Source organism: Perissodus microlepis, chromosome 12 (genome assembly GCF_051167445.1).
Source record: "Perissodus microlepis isolate ML-2025 ecotype Zambia chromosome 12, ASM5116744v1, whole genome shotgun sequence".
In the NCBI taxonomy this organism is placed as follows: domain Eukaryota; kingdom Metazoa; phylum Chordata; class Actinopteri; order Cichliformes; family Cichlidae; genus Perissodus; species Perissodus microlepis.
Window position 1 is genome coordinate 34255404 of NC_140472.1, and position 17748 is coordinate 34273151.

Here is a 17748-nt window from a genome sequence, read left to right on the forward strand (position 1 = left end):
TGTGAAGCTACTGAGTGTACACAATTAGCTGATCAAAGAAAACAAACTACAGAAGAAAAAAAATCATACCTGTCTTGAAACTCCCACATTTGTGGAAGACAAAGACCACGGTGGCTAACACGAGTGGTAAATCAGCCCGGTCTCATGGCAGTTTATGAAATAGTCACGTTCATGTACACTAATATAAAGGTTTGGTTATTGATTTTTATATGTCTCAGTGAGCTCTTCTTTAACAACTCCATATTAAAATTCATGTAAATAAATGTACATTTAAAAAAAAAAGCACATTTAGATAATGCTCTTTTGGCCGTGGCATCAAAATGATACAGTGCGTTAAAGGGTGTTACAGGTGCATAAATGCTAAAAACAGGTCATTTTAACCTGGGGCTAGATGGTTGCCAGGCAACCTGATGGCCTCATGATACACTATGCATAATTCAGTTTTTGTGTATATAATTCAAGTGTTACTGTAGTAAAATAAAAATGATGCAATGGTTAGTAAGGTATGATGGGTGCATAAATACTACATTTAGGTCATATTAGCCCACTGCTACACAGTTACTAGGCAACATGTTGACATCATAATATCTGATGTAGATAAGAACCTTCATGGGCCTAAAATGTACCAGCATGCCAAGTCACACACATATATACAAACGTATTTATCCACATTTATAAAGCCATTTTTATTCTTGCCTCAGCTAAAGTAGCATTTCATGATTCAGAGCTCAACATAATTCTTATTTATCTTACTGTGACCTGTAGTGATGTTTACTTGGCTCCATCTTTCTATCCACTCTCACTGACATCAGTTGGAAGCCTGATCATTTGACCAGCACATATACCCTCCGTCGTTATATGAAAACTGTTCCAAACCTAACCAATTAGCTGTGATGCCAAAACTAACCAATGGAAGCATAAAAGTAAAACAAGTGAAAGACTAAAATGAAGTTACTGTTGGCATTTAAACCTCAATCGTCTGAAAGAAATCCTGCAGCTTACAGAACCTCCATACACTGTCCCTGATTAAATGGGTTTAGTTGTTCTTTCAAACTGAAAGCGCTGGTATTGATCATTTTTTGCCTCCAAAAGAAAAGAAAAGAAAAGAAAAATGTGTCCACAAACACGAATCAGTAGACAAAACTTTGTGACCATTACATGAACTGCTGTTAGACTGTAATATACGAATGGACTTAGTTTTAGTTGTTCCTCATCAGTAAGAAGTTTCTGGACAGTGCACAGGTCCCAGTACACACCAGTGGGGTCCAATTATGCCCCATGAAGGTCCAAGAGTCTGCAGGCTTCCCTTTCAACTCCTTCCACATTACCACACCTTCAAGCACAGAGGGAGCATGTAATTATTGAAATGATTTCATGTTTATGAGGAGCAACTGCAGACACTTCAGAGCTCTAGACTTTTAAGTGTGTTCAAATCTCAGGGGGCTGCTATCTGCATACATGGTGTTAATGATCCTAAAATGATCAAAGGGGTTGAAATTATGATAATGACAGGGTCTATCTGAAGGTAGCTGAAGGTTTTAATCCTGTGTGAGCTCATGCATAATACTGTGGAAACACCTTGTGCCTTTAAAATTTCGGGGCTCGTTTTAACTCTTCAGCTTAGAGGAGTCTGGACATAAAACTGTGAATCGGCAAAAGTCCAGCTGGGAGGGTTTTACCTGTAGGCAGCAATCGGCTTCATAAATATGTGAGTCTGCCTGGAGAAGTGAGAGCCTTACTGAGAAGATGAATCTAATAAAATGTAAAAACAAGTGTGTTTTTTGCAGGGTTAGTGTGTGAATTTAAGCATTAGCTCACTCACAAATGTGTATCCTTGCAGGCTGAAAAGACAGACAAAGAGAAGCAGGTTGGTTCGTTTGTAATATCACTCATCGCCCTTCATCTCCACTTTGTGCTATGTGAACATTTCATTATAGATTTACATTACTGAAAATACTACAATCGAAGTTCAGATTTAAAAAATTATTCACTTAAAAAAAGAGAGATTAATGGTGTCGACTTTCTTTTCCTAATTTCTTTTCTCATCTTTGCCCAAAGGACGACTCCAAGAGCAAAGAGGTGGGTGTTTAACACACAGCTTATGTCTTTGGCTCAACCAGTGCAGTGAGTACAGGGATTTGTAAGACCTAGAAGTCTTCCAGGGCTTTATAATATTCAAAAAGAGTGGCAGTGCTGATGATTCTTTATCCTGCTTTGTTTAAATGGCATGGATGTTGGTTTTCCGGCCCACTTTGTACTTAACATCAGCCAGGATGACACGCCAGGCATGTTTGAGGCTACTGCTCACCCAGTTATTGGACCTAAAATTGAGGATAAATTGGTTAAAGTGCAGCTACCCAGCAGAAGAACAGCAGGAATCGAGCCATTAAACAAACAACAGAGAATCAACATCAAATCAACATGTTTGAACTCTAGCTCTGCCTCCTGGGTCTTTTTAAGCCTAATGAATATTCATTTAGCTAATTCAGAGAGCATTTTGAGTTGTCCTCAATTGAAATGGACGTGTGTCAATATAAGGAACCACTTTCACAAATTCATATCTGGCTGATGTTTGTTTTTAATGTTTGGAAAGGCGGTCTGAGACAGCTGTAGCCTACATTAGCTGTTTATGCTGTACAAGTCCAGAACTGCAAACGCATCTTACAAAATTAGGTGTGTGTTATACTGACTGTGTGTGCGTGTGTGTAACAGCCTATATTTGACAGTGTTTGGCTGGTAGATTTGTGTTTGTGCAGGAAACCAAATGAAAAGAAAAAAGGAGAAAAGTTTGTCTGATGTTTTTTTCTTTTTTCCTAATAGACAAAGGAGGAAGTAAACAAGGTTTGTTTATCCAGTCGTCCTCTTTCCCCTGTAGACCTCTGTCCTCTGCTGCCCCTCCAAAATGCCTCGCCTGACTTTAAAATCTTAGCTGCCTCATAGTTATCCCAACGTGCAACATTTATTCTGCGGGTAGTGACAGCAGAATCGAGCTTGCTGTTGTGAAGGATTGGCAGACACTTCCAGAGCGAATAAATATTTTATGCTTTTTTTTATATTTCAGGGGTTTTTATGTATTTTGAATTCACTGGCCAAAAAAAGCAGCAGTGCTACAGAGTATGTGTGAAATTTTAGTCTTTAAGTGGACATTATGAAGAACAAAATGAACATATCTTAATATACACATGCAAAACATATATTGCCAATTCAGAGTTACCAATTGACCAAACCTCTCTACCTGGATAGATAAGCAAAACTGTTTTTTCTATAAAAAATATTTGACTTCAAAAGTGGTTAAACTGGAAGGAAGATAAGAAACTGTTAAACAATGCCAAGCTGAATGGGGGGGTGCTCCACCTGAACTCATCTAATTTCATAATGGAGGCTCTGATTCATCGTGAGTGTGATGGTGTGCAGAGGGTTCCTCATATCTGAGGAATTACAACACTACAAACATAGAAATACGAGTACAAACATAGAAGTGCAGTCACACTATATATATATATATATATATATATATATATAATGAAATGTGTCTTCTACATTAGAAATGCATGATGTGCTCAAAGTACGATAAAGAGATGTGACAAAGAGTTGTCTATTTAATTTTATTTACTACTTAGATATCTGTAAGTCAAAGCTGTAGCTCAGGAAGTAAGGCAGGTTGCTGTCGTCAGTGCATCCGTCATTGTGTGTGTGTGTGTGTGTGTGTGTGTGTGTGATGGTTAGAAAGTGCTTAAATGCCTCGAATATTAAATGTAGTGCCTTGTAATAAAAAGCGCTTTGAGTGCTCAGTTAGATTAGAAAGGTGCTATATATTTACCAATCTATTTCATTTGTAGCATCTCCCATTTGATGTGGCTTTATTCTACAGTTTCTGTTTTTTAAAACAAATTTACGGAGTGTGCTACAATAACAGAGGATGAAAAACATTTTGTGTGCTCTCTTCTACCTCCTGGGTATCTTGAAATTTTGGGAGCCTTTTTACAAAACTAAGAGCACTGATTGGCCTCCCTGTAACGACACTTTGCATGTGAATTATGGCTTCTTTGTGTATTTGAAGTCGACAAGCATTTATTCTGCTCAAATCTGGCATCCAGCCCATATTCTTCAGATTTTGTCAGGTAACATATAGCAGCTGTTGTTTGTCTAAGTGCATAGTATGTATATGTTTTCTGTGGGGCTTTAAATAAACACTGGGAGGCATAAGGCCTCACTCGCAGTATGCTAATATCGGATATCATTTATTATATGAGTAGCCACAAAAAGAAGGCACTGAGCAGCGTACCTGAGCAGACAGCAGTAAAACATTGGACTCCTACCTTCAATGTCAGTGTCCTCTTTTGCGTCCCTTGTAGCATCCCAATAAACCAGAGGCAATAAAGTAAAAGCTTTTATTAAAATCACCCACTCATCCTTACCCAATCCACCTGACATTACAAAAGCCCACCCAAAATAAACCCTATTTTTACCTGCTATGATAATAATAATAATGAGGTAAAAACACAGCCCTGTGTTTGTGTACTTTGTGTTTTAAATCTCCTGCACATATTGTGTGATTATTCTCTTTACTTTTTTGTATTTTTCCTTTTCATTTTGCCTTTCTGTCTATCTGGCAAGACTGAAGCTACCACTGCGACCAAGAAGGTACGGCTGGGTGTGAGAGAAGGATCAGAGTCTGACAAACACATAGTGCCTGTAAAGGACACCTCTAATTTGAGGCTGTGACTCTATAGAGAGGAATGTTTCTGTGAGTGTGTGTGTGTACCTGTTTAGACATCTTTGTGGGGCCCACCAATTGTGGGGACCAACAGTCACTTGTGAGGACAAAAGTGCCTGTCCTCATGAGTTTGAAGCCATTTTTGAGACTCAAAATGTGGTTTTAGTGTCAGAGTTGGGTTATGGTTAGGTTTAGGGTAAAGTTGAGGGTTAGGAATGTATTTTTCATGGTTTAGGTAAGTGGCTAGGGACAGCATTATGTCAGTTAGAGGTCCCGACAAGACATGAATACCTGACGTGTGTGTGTGTGTGTGTGTGTGTGTGTGTGTGTGTGTGTGTGTGTGCGTGTGTGTGTGTGTGTGTGTGTATTCAAGCTTACAGGTGCTTTTCTAACCTGAAAGCAAGTTTCCTCAGTCACTTTCTTTCTCCTCCCAAAGTTCACATGAATTATACTTAGAGAATTGAGGATTTGTAGAATGTCTGACGTTTTGAATTTTTCCACAAAAAATGACACCAACACATGATCAACAGTGCTGTTGGGTTTGTAAACAAGGTAAATGCGAAATGTAATGTAAAAACACAGCATGTCATTCTTAGCAGTTAGTTGAACACACAAAATTTGGCAGGAAACTTGAGAATAATATTGATTTTTTTTTTCTTTTAAGCTAATGATGGTAGCACTCTGCAGAGGGTTAAGTGTGTATATAAGAGACGAGCACAGCTTCCAGGTCTGATAAATGAAAGCCAGTGTTGTTCTAATGGCCCGAACAAATAAGTGTGTTTGCATAGATGTCTGTAAAAATTACTTGATGCTGGCTTGATCTGTGGCCTATTCAGTTTGAGTTACTATAGCATGATGTTCACTGGGTAAATTATGAATTACAGTAAGAAACATAAACCATAAAGCAGGATATGCTTTGCTACCTTGTTAATGAGTGCAGAGTACGGTGAGCTTGTGATTTGTATGGTAATTTAACAACTTTATATACCACATATAAACGCTATTATCTACTATTCCAGTTTTAGTCATTACACGAATCTTCATGCTCTTCTCCGTTTATTATACTGCCTAATAATATTACAAAGGATTGTTGATGTCGTGGAGTTTTCAAGGACATCTCAAATGTGCACGGTCACTTACAAATTTCTGTCAGAATGTTTATGTTCAACACTTTAGCGTTCACGCCCACGCCGCGGTGCATTTACGTTTTGGATTCAGACCAGAACAGATTTATTCTGAAAGGCCTGAGTTTGCAGTCCAACCTTTCACTTCACTCACTGCAACATTTCTCAATTAAAATGCAAAACACTAAAACACTGTCACTTGAAAGTCGTGACCCTCCTTTAGTCCAATTATATGTTCTGGCAGTATGCCCACTGTCTTCTAGCTAATAACACAGTTCCACAGTTATTGATGGCACACTTTCTGCAAAGATGGGATGGGATGCCTTATCTTGTAGTCGTCTAGCCACTTGACTGGTGTAACACGCGGTGAATGCTTGAGGTCCAGCATACTAATGGGCTTAAACCTTCAGGTTGTATTTTAGTTTTATTGAAGGACTGTTACCAGGCTTCTCAAGGCCAGTTTATCTTGCAGGCTCAGTCTCGGCGTTTTTGTCAAAACGAAACAGTCGATTGTTGCTGAGGGTTTGTAGCCTTGTGTGTCCACAGTTATTCAATCTCTCTGCCTAATGAGACCTTTGCTTTGCTATGTTGAAATTTATGTCATGTCACCAAACTCCCATAAGATTTAATGGTGTTTAATTTGTCCCACCCCGATGGTTTCGACAGAAGAGAGATGTGTCAATTCAAAACCTGGTCTGGACACGCCCACACAGTCCACACAAGTTTAACCATAAAAACACACGAGTCCATAGGGCCGTTTAAAAGCTAGCTTTCATGTGTTAACCTGTGAGGGCGCCCAGATGTGTAATGTGCAGCAGCACATGTTGTGCGTTGTGGGGTTTTTTTGGTAGTTTTCGAGCAGAGAGTCGCATATTTACGTTTTCTGTGGCATTTGGGTTGGAGTTAAGGGTCATTTTTTGCAGATTTCTCTGCCATTTACATGTGTGCAAATTGAAAACATGGCACACGTTAGATACAGATGTTAGTTACGTACTTGCAGAAGCTGAAAAGAGAACATAGAAAACATAAAATATTAAAGGAGTTCCATTTTTCAAAAGCACGGACCTCTGTTAAGGTCAAGCTGCTCCTCCGACTGTGCGCGCACTGGTTTCTGTGTTCGAGGCAAAACAGTAAAAATCTATTTTATTTTTCAAATTAAATCATGGCTGCTTTACCTACAGGGCGCAACTGAAACCCAGAAATGTGCAGCGCTCGTATTTCAGTGAGTCCATTTAAAAGAGAGGTTAGCCTGGTCATTTAAAGTCATTTAATATTAGGCTGCTGTGTTTGCAGCTTCCTCCTTATTTCTGCTCGAAACATCAGCCATCAGGTTTATTATCGTCTGTTTTGTTCACAACACTTTTATCCTCACAAAGTTGACTCATGGGAAGCCTTATAAAAAACAGGTGACAGCTTCCTGCTAAGAAAAGGTGAAATAGTTTTTATTACAGACTTCAAACTTCAGAGGTGTATTTATATATTCTCTACACTTAAGGAAGTGGCGTGCACTCTACAGCTCGAAGTGTTCTTTTCACGCTGGTAAATAGCTTTTAAGAGGCATAAAAGGACTCTTCATCCGTATCGCCCATTACATATGTGATTTCTTTACAACTCGGCCTTTCCAATGTGCATTTTAGTCAGCATTAGGGATGGGTATCGTTTCGGTTTTATACGGTGCCGGTGCTTAAACGGTGCTCAAACCGGTGCTTAAAGAATGGAGAACACAAAATTGGTCCAAAAACCTCTCATGTTCAGCTGTTTTTTTGTAAAAAGATAAGAATGTTAGCCTTTTCTGCAGCTATAGGGCATATATGGTATCACTCTTGGCTGGAAGCAGTGCTTAAACAATGGAAAAAACACAAACTTTGTCCAAAAACCTCTCATGTTTAGCTGTTTCCCTCTTTTTCTTTGGTCATTTTAGCCTTTTTGGCCAGGGTGAAGAGAGTATCTGCCATCAAACAAGAAGACAGCCGCATGTAACTACGACGGTGTTTGCTAGTTCACCTTACATGCATTAATGTAATAACGTGGTTAGCCTACTCAACGTAAATTACACACGAACAACATTAAGCTACTCACGCAGAGAAGAACAGCTGCTGCTGCATCATCATCCGTCATCATTTCTGCTACACTGGCAGGGCTAGGGGCCAGGACTCTCCTCTTCGGGTTTTTGGGGGATGTTGCTAACTCCGGGACCGATAACAGGCACCACACCCGCAGTAGATGTGCTCGATGTGAGGTCTCGCAGCAAGCTATCAAATACGGCGCATTTCTCGGCTTTTAAAAAAACGCTATGCGTCGCCAGGTGTTTCATCAGATTCCATGTGTTACCTCCTTTGACAGTATCACAGTATCAGCTTAAAGCACTTGTTGCAGGCTGCTGAGTTTGCATCTTTTGCTGTGAAGTACAGCCAGACTTTGACCACTTCGCCTTGGGCGTTTTTAATCTGTAGCTCTGCTCTAAAAGAACGGACGTACCTGGACCCGCCTACTATCCTCGGAAACGTAAAATGATTGGCTAGAATCTAAAGTGTATCACAGCTCAGGAAAAAAAAAAAGCACCGAAATAAAGCACCGAAATGTGCGCTGCTTTTCGGTCTGGTTACTACCGTTTATGTCAGAACCGGTGCCATCATGGCACCGGATACCGGTACCCATCCCTAGTCAGCATTTACTTCCTGTTTGCCTACCTATCAAACTGCAAATACGCCCAAACTGTAAGTCGCTGTGTGACTAACGTGCTCTTAGTCATCAGTGTCTAACCTACCGTGAAAGAAATGTGGTGTTACACACAGCTCGTCATCTTTTCAGCACACTTCCTGCAGTAGAGCTCGTGCACGCGTTTTGTACGACTTCTGCCTTTTCGTCTAACTCCACAGTCTGGTTCATACATATTTACTGAGCCTGGCTCACAGGTTGTAACAATGTCACGGATTATTGGATTAATTTAAATTTTCTAATTTCAATCTTATCATTTGTTTATAAATTTATGACTCAATAAATGTAAATGATTTCTGAATGTACTTCTTTATATTTTCTATGCATACATGTAGCATATATGTATATTAAGGTTATTACGGGTTGGCTTTAGTGATCCAGCCCGCTCGAGATCAAACTGGGCTCCTTCTAGTTCGTTAAATGAAAACGAGTTTGACAGCCGTGCTGCAGAAGCACAGGATGCTCAGCCGCGAAGCTGCATCCGATTCATGCTTGAGGTTTTTGCAGTCTATCGAGCAGACTGTGGAACTGCTAATAAAAGTTTGAAATAACCTGTGAACACCTCCTCTTCCTCTTCCTTTCTGCTCCTGCTCTTTTATGTGTGCTGCAGCTGGATACTGAGGCGGCTGACATCCTGAACGATCTGCAGGTGAAGCTCAGCACCGTCCTGGACAATTTCAGCACCATGTTTGCTAAGAGGTAAAAATGCTCATTTCCTGGTTTCTTAATCAAGCCAACTAAAAGCCCAAGCCAACCTTATCCTGATTAAGCTAGAACCTAACACACACACACACACACACAGTTGAATGACTGAGCATTCACCGCCTTTGCAGAAGTCTTTTTCCTCTAAGTTTGCCTCGGTCTCTGCCTCCAGTTTCCAGACTCGCATTAACGGCTGCATGCGTCAGATGGCTGAGATTCTCTACCAGATGAAAGGCCCCCCCAACCACAGCACCGCTGAGGCAGACGCTGACACCATGCTGAGGCCCCTCATGGAGTTTCTGGATGGGAAGTAAGTAGCTTAGTAGATTACATCAGAGTACACCACCAGAGTGACTGTCTTAACTTGAATGTACTCTTGAAGTTTTAAGTCATTAATTTCATGGATTAAATGAAATGTGTATTTCCATTAACCCAAATGATTTTTTACTTTCTGCGAGTTAAAATCGATCCAGCTTTGCGGTACCGCAGTGCTCATAGGTAGAAAACCTGCCGAGCCATTTTTTTTTTTACCTTAATATTTTATGGCTGCAAGCTGCTGTAACTCATATGTGTGTTTTTTGTCTCATTATTTATTGGTACAGAGTGTGCTGTTTGGAATATCATATGAACAGTATTGCAGTACGGGGGAAACATAGATTCAAAATATGAGTATGCAAAATTGAAGTGATGAGACAGAGCAAAGGCTCCAGCCGAAGGTTCAAGATAGTGACTGAAGTCACCGGAGACACTTGTGTTGGTGGAGCAGTGTAAACAGATGGCTGATGGAGTCAGGACAACCCAGATGAGGTGGAGATGGAAAGGACGAGCGCTGCACAATAAGCAGCCTTAAACACAGAGACATCTCACAATGAATTTAAAGATCAGGGAGTCACTGGCTTGAAGGGCAGATAGATTACTGGGTAAGACTGGTGACATTTCAATTTTGAATGAGGGGAATTTGAATCGGTTAAAGCTCCAGCAACACTTGTAGTATATAAAACAACTTGATCATCAACCAGCGTGTGTTTGTGTCAGCTTGTGGCCTTCATCGAAGTCGTTGTGTGACAAATTACAGACAGCATTTTAAAGTACAAAGGTATGGAGTAACAGGAGGGGCCTGTTGGTAACAAAGGGGCGTGTCCTACAGTGTCTTTAAGCTGAACAGCGTCTGTACCTTACAGTATAAAGAGCCTTAAGGCGACAACCGTTGTGTTTTGGACTTTTAAATCAAACTGAATTGAAAAATTGAAAAGTACAACTTAATAATACTTAAGACTGGTGTTTAAGTTTTGCCCCACCTGATGTCACACAGATCCACTACAAGAGCTTATTAAAAAGAAGTTGATGTAAAACATGTACACAGTAGAAAAGATAGACCTAGCTGCATTCTTTTAGTGGCCACCAGGGGGCAATACCTGTGAATTTAAGTAGAAGTCTGGGAGAACAGCTGGCTGTGAGGTCTTGTAAACACCTTCCTGATGACTTGAAGGTCTCACTCATTTCAGAATAAAACATTATAGTTTAAGAAAGGAGGATTATCCACCGTTTGCTCATTGGCTTATGACTGAAAACAGATGAGTCATTAAAAAATGACCATGCACCCCAAATCCCAAAACTCACTACAATATGCTCCAGTCCCTCAGAGACCCTCAGCTGGACAAAGTGGTAGAAAATCGATGGAAACAGAAAAGTTAAAATGCTTCTGTGTTCATCCTGAGAGAATTATCATCACTACCTCTGATCAAATGAGCTGAATTCTTTACTCTGTTTCGTCTGCTCGCCTGAACTACTACAGGACTCAGAGCCTTTAGTTGCTCCAGGCTTTGGAGGGCACTTCCACCAGATCTCCAGACCATCAACTTTCTATTTTTAAATCGTGCCTCAAAGTCCATCTGTTTAGAACTGCACAGCTCTCAGTATAACATGGTTATGAATGATATAACTTATTATTATTATTAAATAAAACAGGGAGAGATTTAACAGAAACCCAGCATCATGACATCTTAATATGTTTCATCTTTTTGCGTCACCTGATCAGGCCGTATCTTTGCTTCCATAGCAATCAAATTATTTCGATTAATGAGGCCTCAGCTATGAGACAGAGCGTGCTGTACAATCAGAACAAAAAAGATTTTTTTTTTAGCAACATTGATATTTGCTTCTTATCTGTTTCACTGGAATATCTGGATTTTTTATTTTCATTTTGAAAAAGCCAGATGTATCCTTTGTCATCATGTTCATGTTAGTTTTTCTTCGTTAGCTGTGTGTTTATTTGTGTTTGTGTCAGTCTTTTGTGCAGCACACAGGCTGCAGAGTGACTTCAGAATGCTTTAAGGCCAATTTCTGCACACGGTCCCTCACATTTTTCCGTGTTTGCTTGTAAACCAGTCTCAGTATTTTTGCTGACATCTGTGAGAAGACGGTGCTGAAGAGGATCTTAAAGGATCTGTGGAAGATCGTCCTGAGCAGCCTGGAGAAGACCATCGTGCTGCCTCAGAGCAATGACAGCTTGGTGAGCACATTAACCAGCACAGCTGAGTGGCCATCAAAAGTCCAGCTTTTACATACTCATGAGATTACTCTGGGGACAGTAAAGGAAAGGACATTTATGAAAGGACAATCATTTAGGACAGTTTGTCCCAATTTGTATTGATTTCTCTTTTTAAAACTTTTTGGGTAATATGTCTGAGACAGAGTTGTTTCTTGCTGGGGGTCAAATCTAACCAAATTTAGAGACAGTTGTATTTATTATGTTTTCTGTCTTCTCAGCATCATACTAATTTTCCTAAATGTACTAAATTAGTTTACAAAAATAATTTTTTACAGAAAAAAACAAAGTAAATAGAAATTACAGCGAGCTTATACATGACCATCTTTAAATGTGATGCAGTGTGCTGCAGATGCAGCCCTGTGTTGCCATCTAGTGTCCGACATCAGCATTTTTACCAAATGACTGCTGCTGTTAGATTTCTTTAATGTTGCAGTAATAATGAAAAAATGAAGGTTATTAAGATTTCATATATTCCGCCTCTCTGTCTTTCTCTCTGCAGGGAGCTCAGCTCCTCACAGCAGCTAAAGGACTTTCTAACCTCAAGGTAACACACATAGACTGTCGATAAAGGGCGTAGCTACCTTTATGTTTCATTGTAAATTCTTATTACAGTTCAATAATAACCCTGCTCGCTGATGGGTCAGTAAAATCTGCAGTTTGAATCGTAGATAAAGTCAGTAAACCTGCACAAGTCGCAGTACATTCAAATCCATTTTACCACCTTCACAGCTCATAACTGCAAACTTCCAGACTTTCTATAATAGTTAGCTGTAGTTATTATCCAGCATCAGGACTTACTGATGTGTGCTGTGTGCTCATGATCTGGTTTTGTGTATCTGTGATGTATGAACTTCTCTGACTTCTGTAGGGAGGAGGTGAAGCCAAAACCCTGACGCCCAAGCAGTGCATAATTATTGATGCAAGCCTTGAGTCAATCAAGGTAGGTGAACACCTACATCTCTTTTACAGCTTCATTTTTCCGTCTCGCTGCCGTATTTGAAGTGCCTGGATGAGTTTAGAGTTTAGGGTTAAGAAGAAAATGGTATTACTCTTCATTACTCTTCAGTATTTTATTGAGATGTTCCTCTAAAGTGAGCATTTCCTCACTTCCACCTTGCCACTTCCTTTCCTTTCAGCAATATTTCCACGCGGGAGGAAATGGGCTGAAGAAGGCGTTTGTCGAGAAAAGTCCTGAACTGGCATCGCTGCGTTACGCCCTCTCCCTCTACTCCCAGAGCACCGATGCTCTCATCAAGACCTTTGTCACCACACAGCACTCCCAAGGTGATCACACACACACAAACTTCACTCGCTGCACGCACAGTGTGGATGGTTTTTGTCTTCTCTGTGGTTCAAACCGAGCTAAAATGTTCCTTAAACTTTTCTCCTCTTCCCTGTCCTCTCAGTGCATGATGGGATGGGCATCAGAATCACCGCCAATGAGAAGATCAGACCTGATAGGGGTAAGTCTTCTTTGATACAAGAAGAACTCGCTAAACTCCGAGTAAAATAGACCCCAGGAGGTGGAGTGCTCCTCAGCATGAATCGACACAGAAACAGAACCAACACCTTCACACTCGTGCAGAGCTGGAGCCCCTCGCAGCTCACAGTTAATGTTAAAGAGGAAAATAATGAGAACAGTTTGCAGAATTTTGGAAATGTTGCTATCACAGCGATGAGCTTTAATGAAAGGTCCTTTTGCACCCTTGAAACAAAGCGCATGCCTCCTCTCCTCCTCGCTGTATTTGACTGGACTTTGGTGATTTGCTGTTGTTGGTGGTGTAACATTTCTGCCACCCAACTCTCCATTATCAGCTTCTGTGGAGATTAAATTAACAAGCTTGCCCAAAGCAGAAATAAAGAAATGAAAATGGGTCACTGAAGCCGCCATAAGAAGTGAATTACACAGTGAGTGAAGTTTAAAGATGTGTTTAATCGCGTTAATGTGTGATACCGCTCCGGCTGTGTCGTGCAGGTTCGGGGGTAGATAAGCCGATCGGAGAGGCCTTGCTGCAGATCGACATGCTGCTCGGCAAAGAGCGCAAGGTCAACGTCAAAGGTGAGACGCACGCATACAGATGTGTTTAAATCACAACAACAGACCTCGTCTCCACATGGAGCAGATCTGTTCAAACATTTGAATTTAAACTTATAGCGAGGAACAAATTTTGACCAAATCAAGTAAACTTGGGGTGAACTCGAAATGCTTTCTTATATCTTAAATAGTTTCTTATCATTTTTTCACTCTTGTCCAAAGCACAGGCTGTCCAAAACAAAAGAAACCACCACACATTTTTGGTGACTTGATGTGTTTGTAAATCTACATGCGTGCATGCAGTAGTATCACCCCCACTGCTTTGTGTTTGTCTCTCTTGTCCTTTATCTGCTCACCCTCTCTCTCATCTCCCCTCCAGTCATCGCGGTGAACGACATGAAGTGGCAGACGTCTGGGATGTTTCGGCCTTTCGTCGACGTCTCCATGGTCGGTCCATTCCTGGCTGACAAGAAGCGCAAGTTCACCACAAAATCCAAGAACAACAGCTGGACGGCTAAATTCAACGAGGCTTTCCAGTTGTGAGTTGGAAATCTGAAGCGCCAGCAAGTAAGATTGTTGAATGGGTTGAGATACCGCAGATGGTTAATTGTTTCCTCTGCTCGCAGCGTCCTGGGTAAAGAATCCCCAGACTGCTACGAGCTGCAGGTGACGGTGAAGGATTACTGCTTTGGACGGGCGGACCGGGTGGTCGGCGTGGCCGTCGTTCAGCTGCGCGACGTGGCCGACCGCAAGAGCTGCGTGTGCTGGTGTCCTCTCGGGCCACGCGTTCACACCGACGAGACGGGCATGACGGTGATGCGTATCCTGTCCCAGCGTCCTGCTGACGAGGTGGCCAAAGAGTTTGTCAAGCTGAAATCTGAAACTCGCCCCGTGGAGGAAGGCAGATGAGCCGAAACGGGCTTTACTGAAAGCGAGGTTTAGAAGCGCGGCTTTGGCTTTGTCTGTGAGCAGCGTTTCACCTTCATCCTTAACTAACGGAGACCCTTCTGACTGATGACGTACAACGAGTTTATCATAGTTGGAATAAGAAAAATGGATTTGTTAAAAAGGGCAAATTTTGAGGAAGAGATCGTCTCTCAAAATGTAAAAAAAAAAGACTTTTCCAGTTTGCGATACCAGTCCTATCAATGGATTTTATATCAGACGATGATTTTAGAGAGAATCACCGATCCAACCAACCCTACGAGAAAGCTCTCAGCAACGACAGAGACAAAAAACTCTTAACAGGAAGAAACTTCTGAAAACGTTCTCAGGAACGGCAGCCATCTGCTGTGATCGTTTCAGGTGAAGGGAAGCTCAGCATAGCATCTATCCAGTTAACTTTGCTTTTTTTGTGGTGTCATTTCATAATTTAATATTTTAACCTTCTTTAGTGAGTTAATCTGGATAAAATCATTCTGACTTTCAAATACCACCGAGATACTTGACCGCGCGACACATTTTAAAACTAGACGTAAACAGTAACCGCTGAAGTTTAGCAGCAGGACGACAGCTCAAACACTCCCCTTTCACTCATGCGTCTATAAACGACCTCCCTCTGTTTTTTCATGACTCCAGGGGCCCCTGCCGGCCCTCAGTGAGGCCGACACCACTGTAGGCCTAAGTCTTTGCTCACCCTCCTCTATAAACTTTGTCTAAATGTGTTTCAGGGTGTAGTCCTTGCTGGTGAATTGACTGTCTGTTGACTGTGAGTATCACTGAGATTACACGAGCCCATATTCTTCTTATAATGTTTGAGCCTTTGAGGCCTTTAAACTCTTTACAGACACCGTGTGTGACTCTGGAACAACCTCTGGATCCAAAACCAGTCATGAAAACACACTAAAGTGAACAAATGCTTTATTTGATTTGTTGCAGAAAGCCGAAACTTTTAAGACTGATACACAATTTAGTCGTAGACGGAGTTGTAACTGTAACGCACATATGTTAATTAACACAACTTAAGAAAGGACTAGTCATCACACAGTAGTCAGGATATGCATTATCCACAGAGTGAGCGTCACACATTTGCAGCCAAATTTAACAGTGTGAAATATTGTGATACAGCGTCAGATCCTGATGATTTGCAGGTAATTAAACAGGAAATGTCTCAGACGTGTTTTTCCCTTTGATGTTAGCTTCAGACTGATCTATAGAACCTGCAGGAGCCCTAATACGGGCTGTGGTTTGATTTTGTAGCAAGTTTTTATGGATTGCGTTGCCTTAAAATAAGCAGATGAGTTAGCTAACGAAGCTAGCCTGCTTTAAGAGACTTGAAATATGACAACACTGGCTTGTAAATAAAAAAAAGAAAAGAAAAGATGTTATTCAGAAGCAAAAACTCTGACTGACTGTTGGGCCGTTTTGATTTAATGCTTATTTGTGATGGTGACAAAATGCTGTGAATGGAAACAACAGCTGAAAAACCCTTTTAAGTGTTACATAGCGTGAACACGAATATAGGACCAAACATGATCATTCCATTTTGTTTACTTTAACAGTTTTTACAAACTAGGACAGATACAATCAGCCGCCGCAGCCTCGCCGTGCGTGCACCGTCACATATTTGACCGTTCTCGTGTTTCCAAACACGAGGTGGCATTTTGCATTAACGTAAAACTTTGAAAGAAAATACAGGCAGAGCAAACAGGCCGGTTTGAACGGACTGACTGTAAGTGGGGTTTTTCCACCCTCTTGTCTGTTTATGTGCCAAGGAACTCCGTGTTCAGCGAGCCTCATTCAGCTTTCTCTCATGTTTCGGTTTGTATTTGACAGATGTGGCCTTTGCAGACATCCCACTTTTTACTTTTCCAAACTGGCTGCACGAAAGCAACTTGAGAAGTGAGCCACATCTGTAGTTACACCCGAACTCTTGCACTCTGTTTCACTGTAAGTTTGTAAGAAATGAAACCAATGCCTACATCCAGAGCATGTATTTATTGTAAACAGTCAACTAGAATTGTGATTTCTTTTCCCCCATGTATGTACTGTGAAATATGAAGACTGTATGTAAAGTACTTATCATTATTCTAATGTGACATATGTTGAATATACTTGTAACATTATTTTGTACATAAAATATTTATGAATCAAGGCAGCGCCTCGTGTCTTTGGTCACAGAGCTCGCTGTTCCCGCTCAGCACGGCAGCTCCGGTCAGTGATTCCTGCCTTACCTGAGCGCCACACTCGGTTGCACACCTGCTCTCCAGGTTTAATCTTTCTGTCTTTGCAAACACACAACTTCCGTCTTCATCACGGTAACTGTTGGTTTAGCTATAAAAATTCACAGAAAAAACACAGTTTAAACTAAAGAGCACGAACCACAAGGCCCCCGGGTACTGTGGGTGTTCTGGGGAAGCGGTGCTTGGGATGTTTTGCGTGGCTTGTGCAGGCTCTATTATTCTGGGTACTCAGAGACTGTTAAGTGCACTGGTGATTTTAAATGGTTGTGTGCTGGATAAGTACTTAAAGGTGTATTGCATAAAGTGCTGCATGAATGGCCAGTAAGACTACAAAAGCGCTGTATACATGCAGGTCGATTCTATTTTTGTCTGATTTGTAGCTCATCTTTATGATGCATTAATACTGTAATCCTGCTCAGCCGGTCGTTGATGAACATACAGTCAGGGAGAGTTGCTCATTTAAGTCTGAATTACTGTTTTTTTTTATAATTTGGAAGAAATAAATAACCTCAAGAGAAAATAAGTGACTATTCCCCAGACGTCACAGCACAGAGTTGACTACATGTTCGAATGACCACAGCGTGAATCATCAGGTGAGTAATACTGCTGTGGCGTTTGAGTCTAATTTCCAGGTGTTTCACAGTTACCTTATGTTGATGCTTTTTTCTGGTTGTTTTAAAGGTAATCCACAGGTGACAGGAAAAAAACATGAGCCCAGA

At 41.0% G+C, this 17748-nt stretch overlaps 1 protein-coding gene across 2 annotated transcripts in view; it reads left to right on the forward strand.

The window, feature by feature from the left end:
• The window catches only part of LOC146376742 (protein unc-13 homolog B-like), a 183200-nt gene extending 166259 nt beyond the window's left edge, over nucleotides 1–16941 (forward strand). The window contains exons 30-43 of one of the 2 annotated variants that reach the window (XM_084945721.1): nucleotides 1841–1867; nucleotides 2059–2079; nucleotides 2821–2841; nucleotides 4618–4644; nucleotides 9170–9258; nucleotides 9434–9571; nucleotides 11650–11773; nucleotides 12312–12356; nucleotides 12681–12752; nucleotides 12949–13096; nucleotides 13219–13275; nucleotides 13788–13871; nucleotides 14227–14386; nucleotides 14474–16941. In XM_084945721.1, the coding sequence (XP_084801847.1) occupies nucleotides 1841–1867; nucleotides 2059–2079; nucleotides 2821–2841; nucleotides 4618–4644; nucleotides 9170–9258; nucleotides 9434–9571; nucleotides 11650–11773; nucleotides 12312–12356; nucleotides 12681–12752; nucleotides 12949–13096; nucleotides 13219–13275; nucleotides 13788–13871; nucleotides 14227–14386; nucleotides 14474–14756 (1296 nt within the window). In that variant the 3' untranslated portion in view covers nucleotides 14757–16941. The remainder of the gene's footprint in view (nucleotides 1–1840; nucleotides 1868–2058; nucleotides 2080–2820; nucleotides 2842–4617; nucleotides 4645–9169; nucleotides 9259–9433; nucleotides 9572–11649; nucleotides 11774–12311; nucleotides 12357–12680; nucleotides 12753–12948; nucleotides 13097–13218; nucleotides 13276–13787; nucleotides 13872–14226; nucleotides 14387–14473) is intronic. The other variant, XM_084945720.1, reaches the window with a different exon arrangement.
• The last annotated feature ends 807 nt before the right edge of the window (nucleotides 16942–17748 follow it).